The sequence below is a fragment of the Myotis myotis genome, unplaced genomic scaffold (assembly GCF_014108235.1).
Source record: "Myotis myotis isolate mMyoMyo1 unplaced genomic scaffold, mMyoMyo1.p scaffold_m19_p_8, whole genome shotgun sequence".
Taxonomy (NCBI): domain Eukaryota; kingdom Metazoa; phylum Chordata; class Mammalia; order Chiroptera; family Vespertilionidae; genus Myotis; species Myotis myotis.
In genome coordinates this window covers 14,851,265-14,874,839 of record NW_023416390.1, presented here as the reverse complement: position 1 = coordinate 14,874,839, position 23,575 = coordinate 14,851,265, and the positions used below count along the sequence as shown (strand labels likewise).

The following is a 23,575-nucleotide window of genomic DNA, read 5'->3' as shown; positions in this document are numbered from 1 at the left end:
CCCCAGAGTTGTCTCTGCTGACCTGTGCCTCTTCTTCGGAGGCTGGACTCCATCGTCTAGGCCACAGGGGTAGAAATTTAATCTCTTTTGTTCACTGTTGTATCATCAATGCCTAGAACACAGTCGCTGCTTCAGAAAACATGTATGGAATGAATAGATCACTGCTACTCTCAATAACTCTTTTTATCTATTTAATTTGTACTGTGCAAATACAGGCAAAGACTTGGATTTGTCACACTGGTCTGTTAATTCATTTATTACACTACTAGAGGCTCGGTGCATGAAAATTTGTGCACTGGGGGAGGGGGGTCCCTCAGCCCGGTCTGCCCCCTCTCACAGTCCGGGAGCCCTCAGGGGATGTCCTACTGTGGGGAACAGGCGCAGGGAGCAGGCCTAAGCTGCAGTTTGGCCTCCCTCTGCAGGAGGTGACCTGCCAGCCAGCCGATCAGGGGAAGGCGCCACCCCCATCATCCCACTGCTGCTGCCACTGGCCACCACAGCTGCCTGTCCTCGGCCCTTGCAGCCACTGTGGCTTTGTCTGGAAGGATGTCCAGCTGTCTGGTCTAATTAGCATATTATACTTTTATTATTATAGAATTACTGATTTGGGGTGGGGCTGTTGTTAAAGCAGTAGTTGTCTTTATTGTTTATTGCTAGAGATAATCATGATGTGGTGCGGGCTGTAAATCAGAGGTACTGACAACAAAGCAAAAAGGAGAAAAAGAAACAATGTCAAATGATTCTAAAGATAGCCAGTCAAAAAATTCACTCATTCGTTCAACAAATATTTATTGAGCTGCAATTGTGTCTGGGGGTCCAAGCGTGAACAAAATAGACAGTGCTGCCCGAGGGGATGTTGACATTGAAACTGTGATGTGTGTAACTTACGGAAGTACAGGTGCCATGGAAACCTAAACAAGGACTTTAACTTAGTCTGGGACACTAGAGAACGCCTCCCTGCGGAAGTGATGAGTCCTGATTATTGGTTGCTGTGTGACATACTACTCCCAAACTTCGTGCCACAATTTATCACCCTCATGGTTCTGGGTTAACTGGGCTCGGCTGGAAAAACCTCATTTGGGATCTCCTATGCGTTATAGTTAGATACCGACTGGGGCTGGAATCCTTGGAAAACCCACTGGGCTCTCATCCAAGATGGTTTCTTCACATGCATGTCTGGTGCCTGTGCTTTAATATGTGGCCTGTGTCTACTGTCTGTTTCTGTCTATCAAGGCATTTTAAAAAATAAATAAATTTTTTTTTATTTCAAAGAGGAAGGTAGAGGAAGAGAGAGAAAGAAACATTAATGATGAGAGAGAATCATCGATCAGCTGTCTCCTGCATGCCCCCCACTGGGGATCAAGCCCACAACCCGGGCATGTGCCCTTGACCGGAATCGAACCTGGGACCCTTCAGTCCGCAGGCTGATGCTCTATCCACTGAGCCAAACCAACTAGAGCCATTTTTTTAAAACTTATTTTCTTAGGTGCATCATGATAGACCGAGCCTCTTTAGGACGAGAGGTGTGTCTTATTCATCTTTCCATCTTTAGTGTCTTGATTCTGGTGTGACCTTATTAAGTGATGAAAGGAGGAGAGAGGAGTGATTTCCAGGATGCCGTGTTAAACAGCACAGCATTGAAATGGTTTTAAAGTTGAATTGCTACTACCCTTTCATGAGGATTAAGTGAGGCAATGCATACAGAAGTGTCCATGGGATCTCTCACTCTCTCTGTACCGCAATGGCTCCTGTGAAAGGTGGGGGTCGAAAGCATGATCTCAAAGGCCTATGGTTAGTTTAGAACATGTGGGATAGAAGTGTTCCCCAACCCAGGAGTGCTGGCCGTCAGTGGCTTTTGCTTCTCACCAGTCTATGAATGCTCTTCTCACAAGCAAAGAGCACAAAGGGTATGCTCCTTGATATTTTGATTAGAACAAGAAAGGAAGGAAGGAAGGAAGGAAGGAAGGAAGGAAGGAAGGAAGGAAGGAAGGAAGGAAAGAAGGAAGGAAAAGAATTACTTTGAAGGTATTTACTCTCTAGTGTGATTAAAGAACTTGATACTGAATTGTAAGCACTGGGTAAGAAAAGGAGCATCCATAATATACTAGTAATCTTAGAGGAATAACTTAGTGCTCTCTGCACCTTGGTGCCTATTGTATAAAATGGAAAACGTATTTTGTTGTTATATTTATTTGAAATTATAGTAAAGAAAGAACTAAAAGCTTTAAGATTTATTATGTATTTCTTTTTTTAGCCTCTCACACAAGATAAAACTGAAAACAAAACCCCACGTTTCAGAATTACAGAAGTAGTGAAACCCTGTTGCATAGTTCAGGGGGCTCCAGTCCTCTTGGAGACATGGGAAGCAAAACCGTGTCTGCAGTTAGAAAAATATAACCGCTTTCATCTCCAAACCTTCAATCTGTGCCTTGCTTCATGAGTGATGGCAAATAAATATCAAAATATAAAAGTAGACAAATTCACTGTCATTATCGATTTACAAGGTTAACCACAGAGTTCGGTGAACTCCAAACCTCCTTGATACATTTAAAATAAAGGGCTGTAATACTAGTTTTGTTTACATACAGTAAGCAATGTAGATTGGTGTTGTTGATTGAAATGTAACGGTTTAATGACCTAAGTGCTAAAAGTGGTTTTAATTAACCATAAAATGGTGCCTTTTTAAAAAAGAAAACACATCTATGTACTTTTGAAGCAGCTTGCAAAGGAGTTGTAATTGCTTAATTTTACCTATTTGTAAGTAGGTGGTGGTGGTGGTGGTGGTGGGGGAGCTCTTGCCTCGTTTTGTTTTTTGGCAAAAATACAAAGGTATATGTGGCTATTGAGTACATGAAATGTGGCTAGTTTGATTGAGGCACTTTATTTGGTTTTAATAAACTGAAATAGCCATGTATGGCTAGTGCCTGCTGTAGAGGACAGCTCACTGTCAAGGTCTGCTCTAATTTGCCCTGGTCCTGGAGGTCTACGGTTTCCCAGAGAGAGTGAGTTAGTGCTAGGATTCATTCTTCTCTGCCCAGAGGCTGGCCCTGTCCTCCTAGGCCAGTCCTCACAGCCTCTTTCCAGGAGGACTGGAGGAATTCTGAAGTCCAGAGTCATCATTCGGTACTACATAATCTAAACCTAGGAACCACAGCGCAGGTACATTCAGGTTTAATGAAAGGACAGATTCTCCCTCTCTACTTCCCTCTTGTGCCTTTAAACCTAACAAATTATCAGTGCTTTCAAGGTTTGTGAAAGGACTCATGCATTTATGACTTGCAGACTGATTACCATAGAGGCCCAGTCAGAGAATTCCTAGTCTTTTTTGCTTACTATTTTAGGTCAACATATCACAGAGATTTGCCAGGGCAGGCTTTTCACAATTGCTCTCAAAGGCTTCTCTGTGTGAGTAAAAGCTATTGACCTTAATTCCCCTTATCAGGAGTTCCACTCGGCTCTGTGTAAGTTCGAATACAAAGCGGGGAGTGATGTGGAACTTGACAGTGGACCTTCTGTGTAGGTGTTGTGCACCTTTGGGCGGGAAAGATGGGGAAGTAATTGGGCAGATTTGTATACTACAGAATACAGTGAACTATGTGTCAACGTTGTCCTTTTTATTATTTTCTTCCAGGTAATGGAAGATTGCCATGGCACTGCTTTGACAAGCACTTCCTGTTGTCTTTACAGAGATCTCACTGAAGAATAATCCCAAAGGAACATTTGTCTCCCGGCACCTTTGTTATTGGCCATTCTCAGCTTTTAGTGACTGGGAAAACACCAACCACCCTTATGCTTGGCCTGTTCCAGGCAGCGGATGAGGTTCCTTCCAGTGGTCCCCAGAACTCTGTTGCCCAGAGCATCTCTCTGTTGGGCAAATGTTCATGAAGCCGTTCCCTGAGCCAGTGTGGGAGGCAGAGGCCTCTTAGAGCCTGCAACATGGAAGCTTTGGAAGTGGATGATATCAGCCCGGCCCTGGAGGTTACTGAAGATTTCTTCAGTACTTTTGACAGTAAACTAGAGAAGGCTGTTCAGCAAGCAGAGGTTTATGGGATCCAGGAAGTCCCTGAACTGGTGGGGCACGAGGTACTCAGTAACATAACAGACAATGGTGCTATCAGAAATGTTGCCTCCCTAGGCGAGGGGGGCATGCTTTGGGACCACTGTCAGACCCGGTTCTTAGAAACCAAAGTTCAAAATGTCTTCCCCGCCAAAGAACAGTTTATGGTCCAGAAAGGGACGGCCCCAGATAATCTCTCCTGGATGGAACAAAAGGAAGCATCAACCTTTAATTTTTTCAACATCTGTCAGCGTCGGAGGGACAGACCTCGTTCTGTGAATGACTTGTTGGATGAGACCACTACCTTTAAGCCAGGGCATGCTCGATCAAGGTCAGATGTTACCCAGGTGGACTGGAGGGTGATCCTCCAGACCACGCCTTTGCAGCAGCAGCCGCAGCAACCATCTCTTCGGGGCCCTCACTTCACCAGGCCGTCCTTCCTGTCGCCCTCACCAAATAAGATAGAAGATGCTCAAGGAAATACTGGTATGTTTTTATATCTGAACAACTGCCGATTTTCCGTTGTGTCTTTTACGTTTGCTCAGGAGAATCTTATCCTCCAGTATCCATGTCTGGCTATGCTTACTTAAGCTTTCGCTTCCATTTACGTTCACACTTTATCCTACTTCAAGTCTATAGTCTTATCTTCACGGGAGGGACTGAGCGAAAGGACAACTCTGGTGAATTCTTCCTTTCTAGTCTTGTATGTGAGAATCAGCTCTCATAGTGAATGGAGCATTTTTCCTTTGAACATTTATGATACTGTTTCTTCACTTCAGGAGATGTTCATCAGATCACACCTTGGGTGCAGCCTTGTGCTGTGAAAGAGTTAAAGGTGTGTGAAGACGCAATCCCTGCCATAAAGAACTTCTCCTTTAGCTGAGGGGTTCAGACACAAAGACTCAAGAAGGCACCCAGTAGTGAGAGAAAGTAGATGGTCCACTGGAATGTTTCCGAGGGAACTTCTGTTTTCCTCTCTATTGTTGGGATTCTTTGGATGAGTGAGTGACAGCGACTGAAAGAGCATGGAGAAAGGAGAAAACTCCCTAGGCTGGGCTGGTCAGGAAGGGCTTGGGAGAGGCATGGAACTTGAGCTGGACCTTGAAGGACACGAAGATGCAGAAAGGGTCTCAGTAGAGGACACCTGGTCAGGATTATGGTATGAGAAAGGGGAAGAGATGGGAGGTGCAGAGACATCAAGTCAACCCTTGTGAGGGGAGCAAATGGTCCCATGGCGGACAGAGGGAGGAAAAGGTTGGAGAGGTTTGTTAAGATTTCATAGTGTAGAACCTTGAATTTATTTTTTCCCCATACTTTATACACATACATGCACTCATATACTGTATATACATATAGTCATGTACTCACACATGAATTTCCTCTTCTGTGAGACATGGTAAACCATCTCTCTGTTTCCCTCAGCATTTTCTCTCAAGATAACCTCTTTTGTATAGGATACCCATTTTTTTTTTAACTGATGATTCTTCAGTTACCCTGCTTAACTCTTAATTTAGATTGAGCTGCTCAATTAACTGGGGAGACTAATTTATCTACTTACCTGCTATTTTAGTGTTACTTCAATCCTCTACCATTGCTTGGTATTCCGTTGGTACATTTAACATTATAATAATAAAACTTAGTTTATAAGTGCAACTTGAGGCAAGGATATAATTTAGTGTCTGTTAAGGAAAGGCAGCATTCCCGTCTGTAAGGTGCTGCCTTATTTTTATATCCAGTTCAGATCCATCCTTTTAGATACTTTTCTCAAATTTATGACTTGTGATTTCTCCTACTTTCACCAGTCCTCCGTAACATCTAGCCAAGGGTGGAGACCATGGGAGTAAGAAGAAAAGGACATTGTAAAGCACAGCATGTGGTAACTGATTAGACATTAGGGACAAACAAGTTTCAGGGACCCCAGTGCCTGGAGAATGAGAGCTCTGCCTTGAGTCCAAGTACAAACAGGTGTGCTCCTTGATTAGCAGTCAACCTCTGTTGTTTTTGGTTTCTTAGAGTTTACATAGATTTTTATGACTGTATCATCATAACCATTCTAAATCCCTGGTACAACCAAAGTTAAAAGGTGTCATGTTTCCAGTTTTATTTTTCCTATCTTGTTCGGATTGTAAATGCAAGAACCAGACCTTCTTTAGAGTCTCTCTTTAGTATATTACGATTTTTTTTAATTCTCAATTTTAAAAAGTTGAGTATTAAATGATGTTGAAATGTAAGTACTGAATGGTGTTCTGAAAAATTAACTGTAACAAATGGCCTTTGCAGATATTAATATAACCTAACCTGGCCACCTTTGTGTTGTCCATGAGATAGCAGAGAGCCGCAAAGTTGGGCAAATTCTGATGCTTTTTCTTTCTGGCATCGGAAGAGCAAGCAGGCCAAGCCATGTTTTTATTACTAACCTGGTAAAAGGCAGGGGTGAGCAGTGAGTGCCCACGGCCACAGAGGAGTTCTGGGTAGGCTGCCAACTGCCATTCTCACCTTTGGGAGGGGTATGCCAACATTCAGGTGCATTCTAGTCAAATCAGCCAAGATCTTTGAGTTGTTTACTTTAAATAATATATTTTTTATTTATTTCAGGGAGAGAGAGATAGACACAGCAATGATGAGAATCATTAATTAGCTGCCTCCAGCATGCCCCACTCTGGGGATTGAGCCTGCACCCCGGGCATGTACCTGACTGGGAATCAAACCATAACTTCCTGGTTCTTAGGTCGACACTCAACCACTGAGCCTTGCCGGCTGGGTCGAGTTTACTTTAAAACCTTTGAAATTAGTGATCCAAACTGAAGAAAGGCTTACTGTTTCTCCTGAAAGAATATGCCAAAAGCAGAGGAAGGGGTGTAGATCTTGGCTAGCGCTGGACATTGGGGCCAGGCCAGACCTCTTCCGTGAGCTCCAGACGTGCACATCCGGCTGACTGGTGAGCACATCTGCTGGAATGTCTCACGGGCACTTTAAATTCAGAGTGACCAAAAGCGACCCATCGCCCTCCCATCTCCTACTCCTGCTGGTCTAACAATTAACCAGGTTAATGAGAGGCTGGGGCTCTTAGAAGAAATAAAATTTAGTCAAATTGGTTTTCTTAGATGAGGTCAACTTGATTTTGTGTCTAGCTGTGTCACTCTCTTACCTAAGGGCTTTATAACTGCAAAATTGTATGTTTTCTCCAGTTAAATTTTTTTTCTGGCTCCTAGTCTGAGCTCACCTTGAGTAGCTTAAAGACGTACAAGGAATAGTTCTACTCCTCCTCCCCTTCCTTCTCTTTTGCCCAACCCCCCTTATTCCCTCTTTTTCCTTTCATAGCAGCAACCCCAAGGATCTTCATTAGGTAGGAATGCTGCATCTTCTGCCTCATTTATTGACAAATAACTGGGCTTTTGAGCCTTCCTGAGGATAACCGCCACTTTGGGGATAAAGCAAATTGGGTTCTGGCATGATGAGGGCAGTGGGTAGCTGGGGGTGTAACATCAGCTATTTTGTTAATGGGCAAGCCTGTCTGAAGAAAGCCTTCTAGTCAAACAAGATATTGGTTAAAAACACTGACTCTAAACCTATGCTATTAGAGTTTCACTCCTTGTTACAGTACTTATTAGCTCGTAACAGAGGTTTCTTAAGCTCTCTGTCTTTATAATTATATTATATTTTGTCATAAAGCACGGAAAAGTGGTAGTATTCACCTCAGTTTCTTGTGAGCATTAAATGGGTTAAGACATTTAAAAGTACTTCTTCTGCCCTAGCCAGTTTGCTCAGTGGATAGAGCATCAGCCTGCGGACTGAAGGGTCCCAGGTTTGATTCTGGTGAAGGGCATGCAACTGGGTGCAGCTTCCCTGGCCAGGGGTCAAGGGCATGTACCTCAGTTGCAGGCTCCTCCTCAGCCCGGGCCCTGGTTAGGGTTCATGCAGGAGGCAACCAATTGATGTGTTTCTCTCACATCACTATTTCTCTCTGTCTTTCCTTCTTTCTTCTACTCTCTCTAAAAATCAATGGAGAAATACCCTCAGGTAAGGATTAAAAATAATAATAAATAAATAAATAAATATAAAAGTACTTAGAACCATGTTTGGCACATAGTAAACAATAAATGTTTTAAAGTTTTAGTAATATTGATTTTGCTATTAATAGAATTTGAAACTCATCAGTGGGAATCAAGGTGACATTACCAATCACTCCTCGTTTTCCCTGGCAGTCTATTTCATAAAATGTCCCCACAGTAGATATTTCTTGAATTGGCCTTCTTGAAGTGTACCTTTTCACAGCTCTGAACTGGTTTGTTAACGGGAAGTGGACCATTCATTCCCTTTCTCATACTGACGTGTGACCAACTGTTTGCTATCTTCTACACCAGAGTTTATGATTCCTGAGGAAGGGATGGTCTCTTACTCATTGTTTTACCCTCAGTACCTAAAATAGGGCTCTCGAAATAGTATTGCTCAAACATGCCTTCAGTCTCACAGCTAGGAAACAAGGGCACCTCGATTTGAACCCAGGTAGTCTTCCCCCAGAGCCTATACTCTTGACCACTAAGCTAGGCTGTATCCTTACTCTGCAACCTTCCGCTTCGAAAGCGTTATTGGCAGTCAGTCTCTGTGGGGGTAGAGGGCGGGAAGAAACAGACCTGGATAATGTTCATCGAACTAAAATTAGATCATTGGTTAGGAAAAACTGAGACGCACCAAAGCAGTCTAGCTGAAAGCAAGGATTGTCTTCTGCATTTAACATATTTGCTAAATACATGGACAGTCAGAGCCGGTCACAGTTCTTTAGGAGACCAGTGAATCTGCAAAAGGAAAACTGTAACTTTGTCTTTCACTTTCTTGAATGTTAGCTATGCAGAGAGCTAAGTGAACCGACTCCCGTGGGTTTGTAACCATGGAAAGATGGCTGTGGTTTTGCCCCATCTTTGGCAGCTTTTTTTAGTCTTACTTAGAAGCATGCAAATACATTCTAGAGACTGCATTGCCTCAGGCAGAGACAGACCTAGGACAGACTTCCTAAGCTGGCATGTTGCCTGTGCTGACGGATAAAGGATATTCCTAGTGGGTCCTACCAAGATGAAGGTGTGTGGCTCGACTCCAACCTGGTTAGCACTATCTGCACTACCTGGGGTTTGGATAGTAGTGTCAAAACAGTTAGCTTATAGGTTCATAGGAAGGACTAGATCTAAGGTGAAATGGCAACAGAAGTAGTTATTTCTAAAGAATCCAAGGCAGTGGAGGAGGCCAGAGCTTCCTCTCCTTGCTGCCATCCCAGTGTCTGCCATGCCCCGGGCAGCGGGAGTGAGGTCTGCCTGGGAACTAGCCCTGAGGGAAGGACTCATTTCTAGTCTTAGCCCTAACCTTAGCTCTATACAAACACGCTCTCTCAAGTGTACATACTTGTCCTGTTAGTCCTTTGCATCACTGCCATCTTGTTTTTGTTCACTGACTAATGGTTCAGCCGATGCACCGGGGAATTCCCTGTAAGATGAAGAAGACGGGGTACTGGCATTATAGAATTACAATCCCACTATAAACATATATTAAGTTAGGAACATAAAAGGTCCTATGAACATGTGGACATTAGCTGTGTTACCACTATGAAAAATAGGTTATTTTATACCTCGAAGTGTGTACACTGAGTAGAGGAGGTAAGGCTTCATGGGAAGAACACTCAACTGGGACACGAATGTATAGTATCCTAACTCGCCAGGTTTGGAAAAATCACTTGTCTGTTGCCTTTGATTTATAAACTCAGTGAAGCAGGTTAAATTATTTCTACAGTCCTTCCCAACTCTAAAATGACATCATTCTCGGATGTACTTGAACTGACCCTGACTCATGGTTGTGTGGGAGCTAATTACTGTAGTCAGCTCCGTGATGGAAATATAGGTATGCTTGAAATTATTCAACACAGAGATTTGTGTGTGCCTGGTAACTCTACTTCTGGATGAACTACTGTTGTGCTTTTTAAAATCAAAATATTTTTAAAGACATTCATTGCATTAGCTATGAAGCTCTGAAACTCCACAGACTGCCGGAATCTGACTTACTTTCCTTCCCTGACTGTGTTCACGTTTTCATCTGCTTGGCAAGGGCAGTGGTCAGCTGGGCTTTTGTTTCAGGAGGATTCACTCTCTGGTGACCTGGTACCATTCCTGTGCCTGTATTTTCTTGTTCTCAGTGCTTTAGGAGAAGGTCTCAAGCAGAGATTTTCTTTAGGGCTAGAAAAACCATGCAGTCTGGTTTCTTTATCCTGAGTTTTATGTTACTGTGTTTCGATTCCCTTTTCCCCCATCTTTCACTTGGGGAAAAAAAAAAAAAAAGCCAAATTTGGAACTTATACTGAAATGACTGCTTTTTCAATTATGATGTTTCTAAAAGCCTCGGAGCCAGTAGAGGTGGGAATATTCCTGCAGGCTTAGAACAAGTGAGGTCACCAGGACATGGTCTCTTGCTGAATTTATGATTCACCCTTCAGCAAGATTAGTCAGTACAAAGACGTTGCTAAAATAGGTCAAAGAAAGTTGATTTTTATATGGTTGTATAGTTTCCATTGGTTACATTATTGAATGTTGGCCAGTGGCAGCTATTCGGAAACCCACCGTGCCTCATCGACAGCCACATTCTGATTCCTAACATTTCTATATGGGAACTCTGAAAATGAAGTGTCTGACGTTTTTGTGGCTGCTCTGTTAATGTATTTTATCTCTCTTGGCTAAGAAGAACTATAGTTACTAATTTGACAAACTGCTAAAGTTACCTTTTTAAAACATAAATCTTTTCAGGCCACTCAGTTCTCAAAGTTGAATCATGCTTCTCTATTTTTTTCTAAAATCAAGTATGAATTTTATATAGCATTCAGATATATTTCTAACTTTATCGCCCACGCCCACACCGTTCTTCAGCCCATCTATGTGCCCTTTTTTTGAATGTGCCATGTGCTTTCAAGCTCCTGGGCCTTTGCTCATGCTGTCTCTTCATCCCAGAATACTTTTCCTGCCTTTTTTCATTTTCAAAATCCTCCATTATCTTTCAAGGGCCAATTCAAATGCCACATCCTCCCTGAGACCTTTCCATATTTTTTCTCAATTAAAATTCTCTTTTTTCTTTCACCTTATGTTTCTACAGCACATTTTATGCTGCTTTCATTATAAGTAATTGCTTGAACATCCATCTCCCACACTAGGTTGGAAGTTCTTTGATGCTATGAACCACATTATAGAAAACGTTGTATTGTGCCAATATGAGCATATGCAAGGTGTCCTCTTTAATTTTATGTACTGGTGCTTAGAAAATCAGGACAGTAGTTTTTTCCCCCAAAATGGAAATTGCCTCTCTTTCTATTTTCCTTACCTATAGTTTGAGTCAAGTTGAATGAAGTTTGTTATTATTTATACTATTATTTAAGAGTGCTAAGACTTGTTCATAATTTATCTTATTTAATATATTTTTTAAAAATATATATTCATTGATTTCAGAGAGGAAGGAGGAGGGAGAGAGAGAGAGAGAGAGAAAGACAGAGACAGAGAGAGAGAGAGAGAGAGAAACATCAATGATGAGAGAGAATCATTGATCAGCTGCCTCCCACATGCCCCCTACTGGGGATCGAGCTGGCAACCTGAGCATGTGCCCTTGACCAGAGTCAAACCCGGACCCTTTAGTCGCAGGCCGACATTTTATCCACTGAGCCAAACCAGCTAGGGTTATCTTAAAACCCCATATCTTAAACTAGTCATAATAGTTTAATACGATAGGTGATATAGTTCTGATTTTTAAAATGAGGAAGCGGAGCCTTAGAGAAGTTGACCTCACACCAGGCCATACAGCTAGGGCAGTGATGGCGAACCTTTTGAGCTCGGCGTGTCAGCATTTTGAAAAACCCTAACTTAACTCTGGTGCCGTGTCACATATAGAAATTTTTTGATATTTGCAACCATAGTAAAACAAAGATTTATATTTTTGATATTTATTTTATATATTTAAATGCCATTTAACAAAGAAAAAGCAACCAAAAAAATGAGTTCGCGTGTCACCTCTGACACGCGTGTCATAAGTTCGCCATCACTGAGCTAGGACTTAGCATCCCAAGCCAGGCCAGACATTGGAGGCCACACATAACCATTCAATAAGACTCTGTGTCAAGCCTGAGGAAGTTCAGGACTTATTTCTCTCACCACAAATAAAACTCAATTTGATCCAGATTGAAAGTCTGGATTTTGGAGTTCTGCTCTCAACTTGCCCTCTTTGTGGTATAACCTTGGCCAAGTCATTTTTCTTCCTGGAGTCTCTTTCCAAATCTGTTAAATTGGTTAGGATGTTTTCAGAAGCAAGTAATATCATACTCAACAAAAGTGGCAGAAATAGTAAGGCCACGTACCATATTCTATTTTCATCTATCTAACAGATGGTGATTGAACACTTTGTGAATGTCAAGCACTGTATGCAATAAATACTTAAGAAGTTCATGTGTAGGTAGTCCCACGGTCATCAAGGATCCAGGCACTTTTCATCTTTTTGCTAGGTTGTCCTTAGTGTATTGGTGATGTCTCTTCTCTCCCCTCACTCATACAAGATGGCTATAGCAGTCCAAAGGATCGTTGTCTTACATATCAACAGCCAAAGTCAGGAAGGGGAAGCAGGGCACCTCCTCTGAGTCTGTTTCCAATAACACCTTCTCAGTAACCAGAGCTGGGTCACATGCCCACACCTAAAGTAATCTCTGGCAAAAGAAAACAGAATTACTGTGATTTGGATTAAACAAATTATGATTCTTTTCATGGGGCTGGGGAGAGACCATCTCCTCTAAGCATATGCCACTGTACCTGAACAAAATAGGGTTCTGTTGGTAAAGAAGTTGGGGGAGAGACCTAGCCAATGGGGCAAGCACATGACAGTTTCTGCCTCTGATGGGCATAGGCTAAATACATTTCTAAGTTTCTGTGATTCTGTATGATACCCAAGATATAGTAATGACAAGCATTTATATTAAAATCTGCTGGCCTAAATAGGAGATTCTTTTATACTTAATTTCTATAGATTAGAGGAAAAGAGGAAAAAGCTTACTATGGCAATGACGGAGCATAGTTTGAAAGTTGATGTTTGGAATTTTCTGGGTCAAAAGTTCTATTAAGATGAGAGATTACCTTTGTCACAGAAGGCAGAAAGCCTCTTTTAAGAAGTTGGTTGGGTGTGTAATCTCAAGGCTCACACTTGAGAAGTGAAATTGGCCGGGACTGTATTGACTTATGCTCTATCCCTGCTGCCCATAGCAAAGAACTTAGATGGAAAAGATCCCTATTGATGTATCTAGCTAAATGTAGCAGATATACTATGGGTCTATTTCTGAGAGTCTACACAGATAATATGTCTTTCCCTAGGTTTATTATGAAGGGAGAAAAAAATGGGATATTACTTTTTATCAGTAAAGAAAGGTATCCAGAGTAGCTCACAGGATAGATAGTTCTTGAGCATAGTTCATTTCTACCAGGATAAGTTTAACAAGTATCTGTGAGCACCACGGTGGCCAGCACTTCACGATGGCCTGTGGACCATATTTAAAACGTACAAAACAAAGCCCCTCTTTGGGTTCTGTAGCATCACTCTCGTCATGTTCTTTGCTGTGGTCATTTGTGGCAGTGTCATGATTAATATGGATCCTGTTCATTTCACTTCTCTCCTGTGCCTCTAATGAGGAGAACAAAGACTAAAACTAGTTAAAAAATTTTTTTCTATAGTTTCTGGCTTAAACACAGTTGAATACTATAACATGATACAAATAGACTTGGAATGCTGTGTTTTGCTAACCAGGACTGTAAAGAAAAGAGTTGATTGTGATGGAGAATGTCAGAGAAGTCTTCACTGGAGAAAGGAAGTTTCAGCTGAGCTGGGAGGGTTGAGCACAAAGTCACGGTCGAGATGAACACAGCACGTGTGTGGGGTGGCCGGGAGGCTAATCTGGAACAAGTCTGCATTTGGGAGAGTACAGTAGTAGGCTGAGATTGTGGAGTTCCTTCAAAGCCAGACAGTTAGACTTAATGTGATAGGTTTGGCAAGAAGCACTTGAAAATTACTTGAGAGTCAAGATTAAAGGGTAATTACAAGAAGTCTGGAAGTCTCAGGGTTGAGGGGTAGTGTGTGTTGGGGAGAGTAGCAGGGAACCTTCTTTCTTATAGATTTTGTGCCCATGTAAAGGGACATCAATTAGACTAACACTCTTGCCTCTATCCCTCCTTCGTGCCCTTCACCCCTGGGAGGTGTGACTTAAGGGCAGACTTTGGAGGAAACAGGTATTTAGAACTGGCCTCTCTCACAGGAGGACTAATTCTGGTTGCTCCTCCATAAGGGCTCTGCCATTGTCCCTCAGGAGGGGGAAGCCTAGGGCAGTAACTGCTGCTTGTGACTCAGGGTAAGTCTGTATAATCCTGGGGTTCAGTTAGGAGGACCCCCCCCCCCCCCCCCCCCCCCCCCGCCAAGCTGTGTCTTCCAACTGGCTGATGTTTTGGTTTCCACGAGCCTGTCTACCCTCTGTTAACCTCAGTTGGTTTGCAATTTGGGTGAGGAACAGGGATGCTATTGATTGGCTCTCCTTAGCCCCCAAGAGTACATGGGATGGATATGTAGGTGGAAAGAATGGAAGGGGGTGGAAGCCAGTGAGAAGTCTCTGCCAGTCATCATGATGTGAGGCGATGAGGACTCAAATAAGGGTGACTAGCAAAAGAGAAAGTGGGACTTGTGAAAAGAAAAAGAAGGGCTCTAATTGGGCTATAAATAGAATAGTTCTTTGTATGTACATTTAACAAATATTTATGGAGCCAACCACTGGGTATACAGGGGTGAGAGAGACATTCAGCTCCTCCCCACCTCCCCGCAAGAAGGAGAGAGTTCTCTGAAAGAAATAAAGCAAGTTAGTAAGATGGGGGGGGGGGGGGGATGGCCTCACTGAGAATGGCACCTGAGGTGGAAAACTGAGGAGACCAATAAGTCAGAGGCCTTGAGGCTAGAGTGTGCTTAGCTTGTTCAGAGAACATAGAGGATTGTGGCTGGAGGGAGAGAAGGGATGTAGGCCGATGTGAGATGAAGTCAGAGCAACAACCAGAGGCCAATTGGAAGTGGAGGCATTATAACAAGTTGGAATCTGAAGGAAAGAGACAGATTGAGCCATAGGAGAGGTGGTAGGATCACCGTGAATAATTTTTTAATAGATACATCAAGCCTTAGGATTTTGGAAGTCAGGAGGAAGAGAGATTAATCGAGGGATGATTTAAACAGTTATAGAAAAAGAGATTCTGAAGAGGTGGGAAGGAATTAGGTACAGAGTAGAGGTGGAAGGCATTAACAAGGAGGCAAGAAGTTTCTTCTTTTGAGACTAGAAGACTAAAATAGGAAACATCTATTGAATATTTAGGATGTATCAGGCATTGTTCTTAAGAACTACTAACTTCTTCCTCACAATGGAACAATGAAGCAGGTTCTGTTATAGTTCCATTTTAAAGATGATAAAACTGAGACTCAGGTCAAGTAATTTGCCCATGGTCGCACAGCCAGTAAGGCCAAAATTATGATTTAAACTTAAGCCACTGGGCTTCAGCACCCGTGGCTTTAACGCTGTCCTCTAGAGCACTTGTACAGGACGTTGGTTAGTGTAATGTTGCAGGATTAAAAATATGATAGAAGTTGAGCAACATGGATCTGTTTATTGATGCTGTGGTGTGAATATTTGAGTACCCCCCAAATTCACATCTTAAACTCCTGGTACCTAAAGTGATGGTATGAGGAGCTGGGGCCTTACTTGTTAGAGATACACCCTGAAGTATTTAGAATAGATAAATGTCTGCAATTGGCTTTCAAATATTCCAGCAAAAATAATAATAAAAACAAGTGGGGTGGGAGAAATGAAACAAGAATAGCAGAAACTGGGTGATTTTTGAAGCTGAGGGATGATTCCACAGGGATGTTCATTTTATTCGTCTACAAGTTCGTGAGTGTGTTTGAAAATTTCCATAATAAAATCCTATAAGGGTTCGTGCACGGGATTCCAAACTGGAGTTTGGAGTTTACTATATAGCACCAGGACACTTGTGAAGGGGTTTGATTTATCAAGTGACCCAAAAAGGTTAACCTAGTAGCTGTGAAATGGCCAGGAAGGAGGCGGACTAGATGTGGGAGCCTATTCACCAGTAAGAGTTTGATTAAGGTGGTGGCCATGAGAATGGAAACTTTTTTGAGAACAGATAGAGGAAATACTAGCAAAAGGGGAACTCTTTGGTGACAGTCTTAAGCTAATTGAGTAATTCCCTATAGAAAACAGATGTTTGGTGAGTGGGCAGTACAGAAGTGACTCAGGTGCCGGGGTGGGGGGTGGGGGGGGCGTGGGGGGAGAAATGCCCCTCTTCCTCTTCAGTTGGTAGTAATTATTGTCCGTAAAGCACAGCACTGGCTACCATCAGACGAGGAGGAGAGGAAAAAGGGTCTTCGCTGAGAAGGAACTGAGCCAGGTCGTCCTGCTAGACAGTGGAAAGCAATGGGTAAACAAAGAGTTGTTTTTGTCTTTCTTTGTGTATATGTTTATTTTTTAATGAGGAATTACTGTCTTGTGGCTGCAGGATGAAATTTATAGGCACAGCAATTCATTTTGATCATTGTTCTCTATTTTATTGAGGCAATCACAATATCTTTGTCAGTGGACCCATCTGAAGTTGGGACATTAGTTAATTTGTGATATTAATAATTTGTGATATTAGTTAAGACAGATATCATATTGATTTGTAAAATTGAACACTTTACAATCGTGTGTGGGTTAATTAAATGAGTTGAAATGATATGGTCTGGGGAAACAAAAGTTGAACTATAGTAAATTAATGAAGCTTAGATTTAAATATATAACTTCTACTTTGTCAGTAGAAAAAATATTAAAAATTAAACTTCAAATTTAGTAGAAAGTAGCAGTTGTTAGAGAAATGGTAGTTCTCCAGTTCTCTACAATCAAAGATAATTAATACTTCACACCCAAAATATTAATAGGGTCTGATATAAACAGGCACTCCAGAGAGGAATACACACCTTAGGGAATAGTTTTCTGATCACATTTGCTTTCTTGATTCTTCTTTTTCAAGAAATTACACTATAAACTTAGCCCTTAAGTATGGGCCATTGCCTATGACTAAGACCCCCTCTTCTGTCTCCAGTTAATATACCTATTTAGAAAGGTCTGAGCCGAGGTAGGGAAAATTATTGAAACAATGCATTTCTTACCCCTTATTCTGCATCAGGAAGGTGAGGGAACTTTTGAGACTCCCTCAGAAGACTTCTCATCTAGTTCACCAAGCAAGGACTTCTCATCTTCCACCCTAGCTGGTACAGTTAGAAAGAAGTGAGGATTTAGTCAGGTTTGCTACTGGTTTGGACCCAATTAGTGTAGAATTTCTAGTTCATGGTAGTTTTTATAAAAAGCTCTCGAGCAGGAAAGAAAAGGAGAGGAAAATTCCTAGCTAACAGTGAGAGAGGTGATTTTTATTGTACTCAGGGCTGCGTAGCTGAGCCGCTGGGCAGGAGGGATGGGGATGGAGGGTCGCTTGGTTAGGAGTCTTATGGAAAAGGTGGAGCTCTCATCAGCGCTGGGTGGAGATGAGAGGGGAGAGGCGGCAGCAGTGTCTAACAGCACCGCTGCCCTTATTGCAGTATCAGAACAGAAAGGTAACCTGAGAATAGGCATCCATTATCTCTTTCTACAAAGGGATTAGTGTGGGTTGCAAGAAGCCAGTGGCTTTTGCGTTACCACAGAAATACAAATGAATGTCAGGACCAGGGATGTAAAGCAGGTGAAACAGGCTCGTCTCTGCCTCATTTCTTTCCTTTCCTCTCTGGTTTGCTATTTTAAGATCTAGATCTGTGTTACTCGGCTTTTGTTCGGCCAAGATCAGAAATCATGCCCTTTGGGAGTGTGGTTTGTCTTCTCTTGGGAATGAGTCAGTGAGCTTATGCCTGTCTCCAATGTGTGTCAGCAAAGAGGTTGAGAAACATGTCAGAAATAAAGGTCTCTACCAGGGAGGACTGCGTCCTCTTGCAGGGTTATCATTTTCATGCCTGAGGAAAGCATCGGGAAATCTCCCAAGTGATGTCCCCTTTTATTAAAGTATCAAACTTGTTTGTGTTTAGTCATTGATTAGAGATGGCATGACCAGGTAAACTTGTGAAACAGTGCGGAAGGGAATTATACCTACTATATGCTGGGCATTGGGCTAGAAGCTTTATTTCTAATTCAACAAGTTCTTTTAAAGTACCTACTGTGTACCAGGTATTGCATTATGTGCTTTGATATAAGGATGAAAAGACAGACCTCACCCTAGCCCTCAGTAGGAAGGACAGACTTTTAAAACAACTTCAAAATGTATTTTATTTTGATATTTAAATAAATGATTATAATACAGCTTGACAAAGGCCCATGGAAGAGGAATAATATGTAGGGAGGCTGATACTGATCCAGGGGTGTGCATGTGCAGGCAGGGGGAGGGGATTGGGGCGGGGCGGGGGTGAGGACAAACTCCCCTGCTAAAGAGGGGGTAGCTGAGTGAGGGCAAGTGTCTGGGAGCTGGTAGAAGTGGTAGGAAGGAGCATTGCGAGCGGAGGGAATAGCGTAAACACAGCCGAGCTCAGAGGTGAGAACTGTTATCTAAGCAGAGACCTAACGAGAGAGCTTGTTGAGTCACGCCTGGGGAACTGGCTATAAGATGGAGGCTCGGGAACTGGCCTTGAAGGCTAACGGGGTGTCTGAGAAGCAGAATCAGGGAGCAGCACACTCCTGCTCTGTCCTTTCTGTCGGCCCTGCCTGGCTTCAGCATCTGAAGAAAGATGAGGCTTAGCAGGGAGTCAGGCCAGGTGGCAGGAGGAACATTCTGTCTCGTGTATTTCGGACTCTGTAGAATGTTACCTAGAAAACAAGAAATCCTGGCAAAGTGTAATTGTTTGCCAGGTCTACGGGGCACAGGTAGTCACATGTTCCCAGCATTTCTGTTTTCCACACAGACTTCTGCATGTCACATCTTCTCCCCGATTCTTACTTCTGTACTTTTTATTCCACCCTAGTTAGGTTTCTTAGACCTGAGGTTTCCCCAGTTACATCAAGACTATCTTGTAATTTTATTACCTCCCCTGTGTTGAGTTTGAACTAGAAAGGTATCGACTCCTGATCCACTTGGTTTCTTGCACCTGCCTTTTCATCGCACTCGATTTATTCATATGAATGCATGAGTACATTGCTCTTTTGGTCTTTTTTTTCTTTTTCTTTGTAGAACACAAGCAGGCATTCCCAAACATTCTGAAGAAAGGTTACCTGGAGATTAGGAGGGACCACGACAGCTACTGGCAAAGCTGCTACGCAGAACTCTCACCTTACAACTTGTGCTTCTACAGCCGCGACAGCAGCGGGAATCAGAGCCTCTCTGCCACGTACCCGCTCTCCCACTTCCAGAGCGTATCTGTCCTGGGCAACCTCGAGGCCAGGCTGGTGGACACTGTTCTGTATGACAACTCGCAGCTGCAGCTAAAGGCAGAGTCCCCGTGGGAGGCTTTGGACTGGGGGCAGAAGCTCTGGGAGGTCGTGCATGCCGCCGTGCCCGGCAACGTGGGGCGGCAGGATGAGCTGGCCAACTCACCACGGCCTGGTTATCATTTTGACTGCACACAGGGTCATTGTTTACAGAAGCCCAGCGAGCTGCTCGCGCGGTCCCCTGTGGCGGGCGGCCCCAGACAGTACCAGGACGTCCTCAAGTCCGGGATGCTCTACCGGCTCACCGTGCAGAACAACTGGAAGGCGTTCACGTTTGTGCTGAGCAGGGCCTACCTCATGGCTTTTCAGCCCGGCAAGCTGGACGAGGACCCCCTCCTAAGCTACAACGTGGATGTGTGTCTGGCTGTCCAGATGGACAACCTGGATGACTGTGACTCTTGCTTTCAAGTCATTTTCCCCCAAGATGTCCTCCGCCTCCGGGCAGAGACGCGGCAGAGGGCTCAGGAGTGGATGGAGGCTCTGAAAACAGCTGCCAATGCGGCGAGGAGTTCAGAGCAAAACCTGCAAGTCACCCTGAGGAACAAGGCCCAGGATCCGATGGGGGGGCACGAACTCAGGAAGAGCAAGCGGCAGTCCGTGACCACCAGCTTCCTCAGCATCCTGACGACTCTGTCTTTGGAACGAGGACTCACTGCTCAGAGCTTCAAATGTGCAGGTAGGAAGCAGCCTTTTAGCCTAAAGCTCATTACCCAGTGCTGAAGCTCACAATTAGAATTCGGTTTAAAAATCCCCTCCGTAGGCCAGTCACAGCCCCTTCAGTTTAACAAGCTGTCTTAGAACGTCTGTTTGTCCTCACGCCATGCTGGTGAAGTAAGTGTAGAAGCAGAGGTGATAGACACCATTGACTCCAAATGGCTTGGCCAAACCATTGCCTCACTAGACTAGGCCTCCTGCGTCTGCCGGGTTCTGTTTCCTCTGCCTCCTTCAATCAAGGTCACTGTGAATGTGGAGGCCACGACTGTCTCCTACGAGACATTCAGGCCCAGAGCTGACGACCGACATTCTTAGGCAAGGAACCCGTCCGTGGTCAGTCATTGCCATGGCTCATGACTTGTCAGATCCTGTTAAGGTGGAATCTACGGAGTCAGCCTCGACAGAAACGTGGAGGGTGGGTGGTGACTAAGCAGATGGCCTCTGAGTCACGATGGGCCTGTGCCTCATCCTGGGGAAGTGGGGGCTTCTGGGACTGCCATGGAAGGCAAGAGACCGAGGAGTCAGGGCTAATCATCTGTTACTTCTTAAAACCCTGTCCTTGCTCTCTCCCCTACTCCCCAGGCCTCTCACCTTCCCCAAAGCAGTAAACCAAATCTGTATGCCTACTATAAACGAAATCAAGTGATTTCCCTTTTGCTTAACCCCACTATTTGTGACGAGAAATTTACCAGGACAGCAGCTTTAATTGTCCCTGTTTTGCCTGGAGGGCCTCAGGGACTGGAAGCAGAAACTTGCCTGTGGGGTTGGAGAGGTTGGAAACACTCAGCCAATGAGAAAGCTGAACTGGGTGATGAGCATATCCTCCGCGCCCCCCCCCCCCCCCCCGCCCCCCGAAGGCACAGGCGGGAAAGGCCTGTGCTGAGCCAGCCATTTGACTTTGGAAAATGGTTTTGAAATAAGGAGACACTGGTTTTAGTGCAGGTCTTTACAAATGATTGATACTTTGGTATTTGATTAAACTAATTGATGGAGTATATTTCAAAGTCCCGACATTCGACAGTAATTTACTGAGAGCTTGCTTTGTGCACATTCTGGAATTACAGTACATGTCTCTCGCTTTAGATTGCTGACAGGTTCAACAAACGTGCTTGTTATTGCAACCAGGGAGGACAGCTCAGGTTAATTCTCAAGACGTGAGTAGCTGAATTGGAAACTTCTAGTAAAAGGGGAAGAAAAGCCTCAGGTGTAACATAAGGATTGTCACCTGGTTGTTGCCTAACTCACCTCCCTCTCGTGAGTTTGCTTCCCAGGGACGTGTGTACTGTTTTGTGCTGCAATAGCAGCGCCCTAGCACTCAGACCGAGGGAGGAGAGTGCAGGCGGAGGGTACCATTCCATAGGCAGTGGGTAAATGAAACAGGAAAAAGACAAAGGTGAATGGGAGGCCGGGGGAAGGATGCTAAGTAGAAAAGAATAGGAAAAGGACTAGATAATGGGCAGGGGTAAAAGTTTGGGGCAGCTGCTTTGGGTGCCCTGTTTTAGGGTGCCTCCCTTGGCTGTGTTCACTACAGTTGGTTGGTTGGACCATAGGTTGGGATGGGTGGTAGTGAGGAATCCAGGAGACAGGGGTACGGTGGTCTCAAACTCACTTGCTCTGCTCAGCTTTTACCTTCACGCTTTGGTTTGGAGTTTTAATAGGGCACAGGCAGCTTTTTAATTTGGGGTGGGGAGAAGTCAATCCTAATTTGGGTAGTGTGGCCAGTTCCAAAGTCCAACGTTTTAATTTCATTTCTTTGCTCTCTCTCCCATCGGAAACGGCTACCTTCAGTTGCCTTGTGATACGAGTGGTTTTACTGGGCTGCTTTTCGTTTTCCTTCTTTGCCTGTGCATGGAACACTTGCTTCCTACCTCAGGTAGGAATACCTCATCTCCTGTAGGGGGCAGAGTCTCAAAAGGAAAAGGCAGAAACTTGTTAAGCAAAACTCCGAATGTTTTTTAAATTACTTGGGAGGCTGTTCATTATATCAAGGATTATTATAGCAGATGGAACTTTAAAAATTGATCTATGTTTCTCACAAACACAGTTAATCTAAACCAGCTGTTTCTCTGTGTAGTACTTGTGTTCCCCAGCTTTGCATTCTCATAAAAACACTCATTCGGTGAAAGAGCTGGTTCCATAGCATGTTTACCTTCCAGAGGCCAAAAAGTCCAGTCAATTGTTTTTAGTTGAGTCTTGGCTTTGTCTGTTATTTTAAGGAGAAGCTAATTCACAATATTTCATGGTTTTAGTGAGCCTCTTTAGACTGTAAGTTTTTATGTCCACTTAGTCCCTCCCCCTGTGAATATTTTTGATGAATAAGCCTTAAAAGTGGAAGATTGCACTGGGTAGCTCTTTATTAATGATGTCATTCAGTTGCTATTCAGGGGAGCCACAAATGTTGGCTTTTAAATCTACAAAATAGTGCAGTTGCCCTTATTGCACTAAATTCTTTCTATAGGTGAAGAATTTTCTATATTCTTCAAAACTTTAAGTGCCCCTGCAGAGAAAATGGATCACAACCATCCAAACATGTCTGAGGTTATGGTTTTGAAAAATACATGTTTATATATGACTGTATATTTCTTAGCATGTGCTTGAACTTTTTATAGTTGTATTTGATTATGTGCAGTTTGGTGCACGACTTCCTCTCAGCTCCACGGCCGCCCTATGCTTGGGAAGCCCCAGCCACGGTGGTCTTCTCGGCGTTCTGGAACCTACCTTGGTCAGTCCCGCCTCCACAGCCTTTACACGTGCTCTTCCCTCTTTCTGAAAATATGCCTTTGAAAATTAACTTCTTCCATTCCATCATTTATTGTGTTGTAAGTCTCTGACCAGGTGCCTTGAAATGGGTGCACCTGGGCAAGTCAGTGCTGCAAAAAAGCAGACATGGTCCCTGCTCTCAGGGAACTTGCATTCCACTAGGGAAGCCAGACATCATTTATATAATCACTTCGTGACTGCCAAATGGCAACTGAGACAAGAGCTGTAGAAGGCAGGCCCACCTGGAGTTAGAGAACTGACAGAGGTGGACTGTAGGAAATTGCAGATATTGGGTTATTGTCGACCTACAAAAACCGGGCAGTTTGGCAAGGCTGAACCTAATGTCCGACCCTGAAGCTGCAGGAGGTGCTGAGCAGAGGAGCACGTGAGGACAGTGGTGTTTAAGGAAAACTCGGTGGCGCTTCAGTGCAGCTTTTCAGAAATACCTCTGAGCAGAAGATGAGGGCCCCGCCGTTAGTGAAGTTGCCGGTGGGATTCTAAAT

General features: G+C 43.7%; 1 protein-coding gene across 13 annotated transcripts in view; it reads left to right on the top strand.

Annotated features, from left to right (window-relative positions):
* The window catches only part of PLEKHM3 (pleckstrin homology domain containing M3), a 181,597-nt gene that overhangs the window by 18,008 nt on the left and 140,014 nt on the right, over window positions 1-23,575 (top strand). For all 13 annotated transcript variants that reach the window (XM_036318702.1, XM_036318700.1, XM_036318698.1 and 10 more), the window contains exons 2-3: window positions 3,632-4,543; window positions 19,342-20,274. In XM_036318702.1, the coding sequence (XP_036174595.1) occupies window positions 3,937-4,543; window positions 19,342-20,274 (1,540 nt within the window). In that variant the 5' untranslated portion in view covers window positions 3,632-3,936. The remainder of the gene's footprint in view (window positions 1-3,631; window positions 4,544-19,341; window positions 20,275-23,575) is intronic.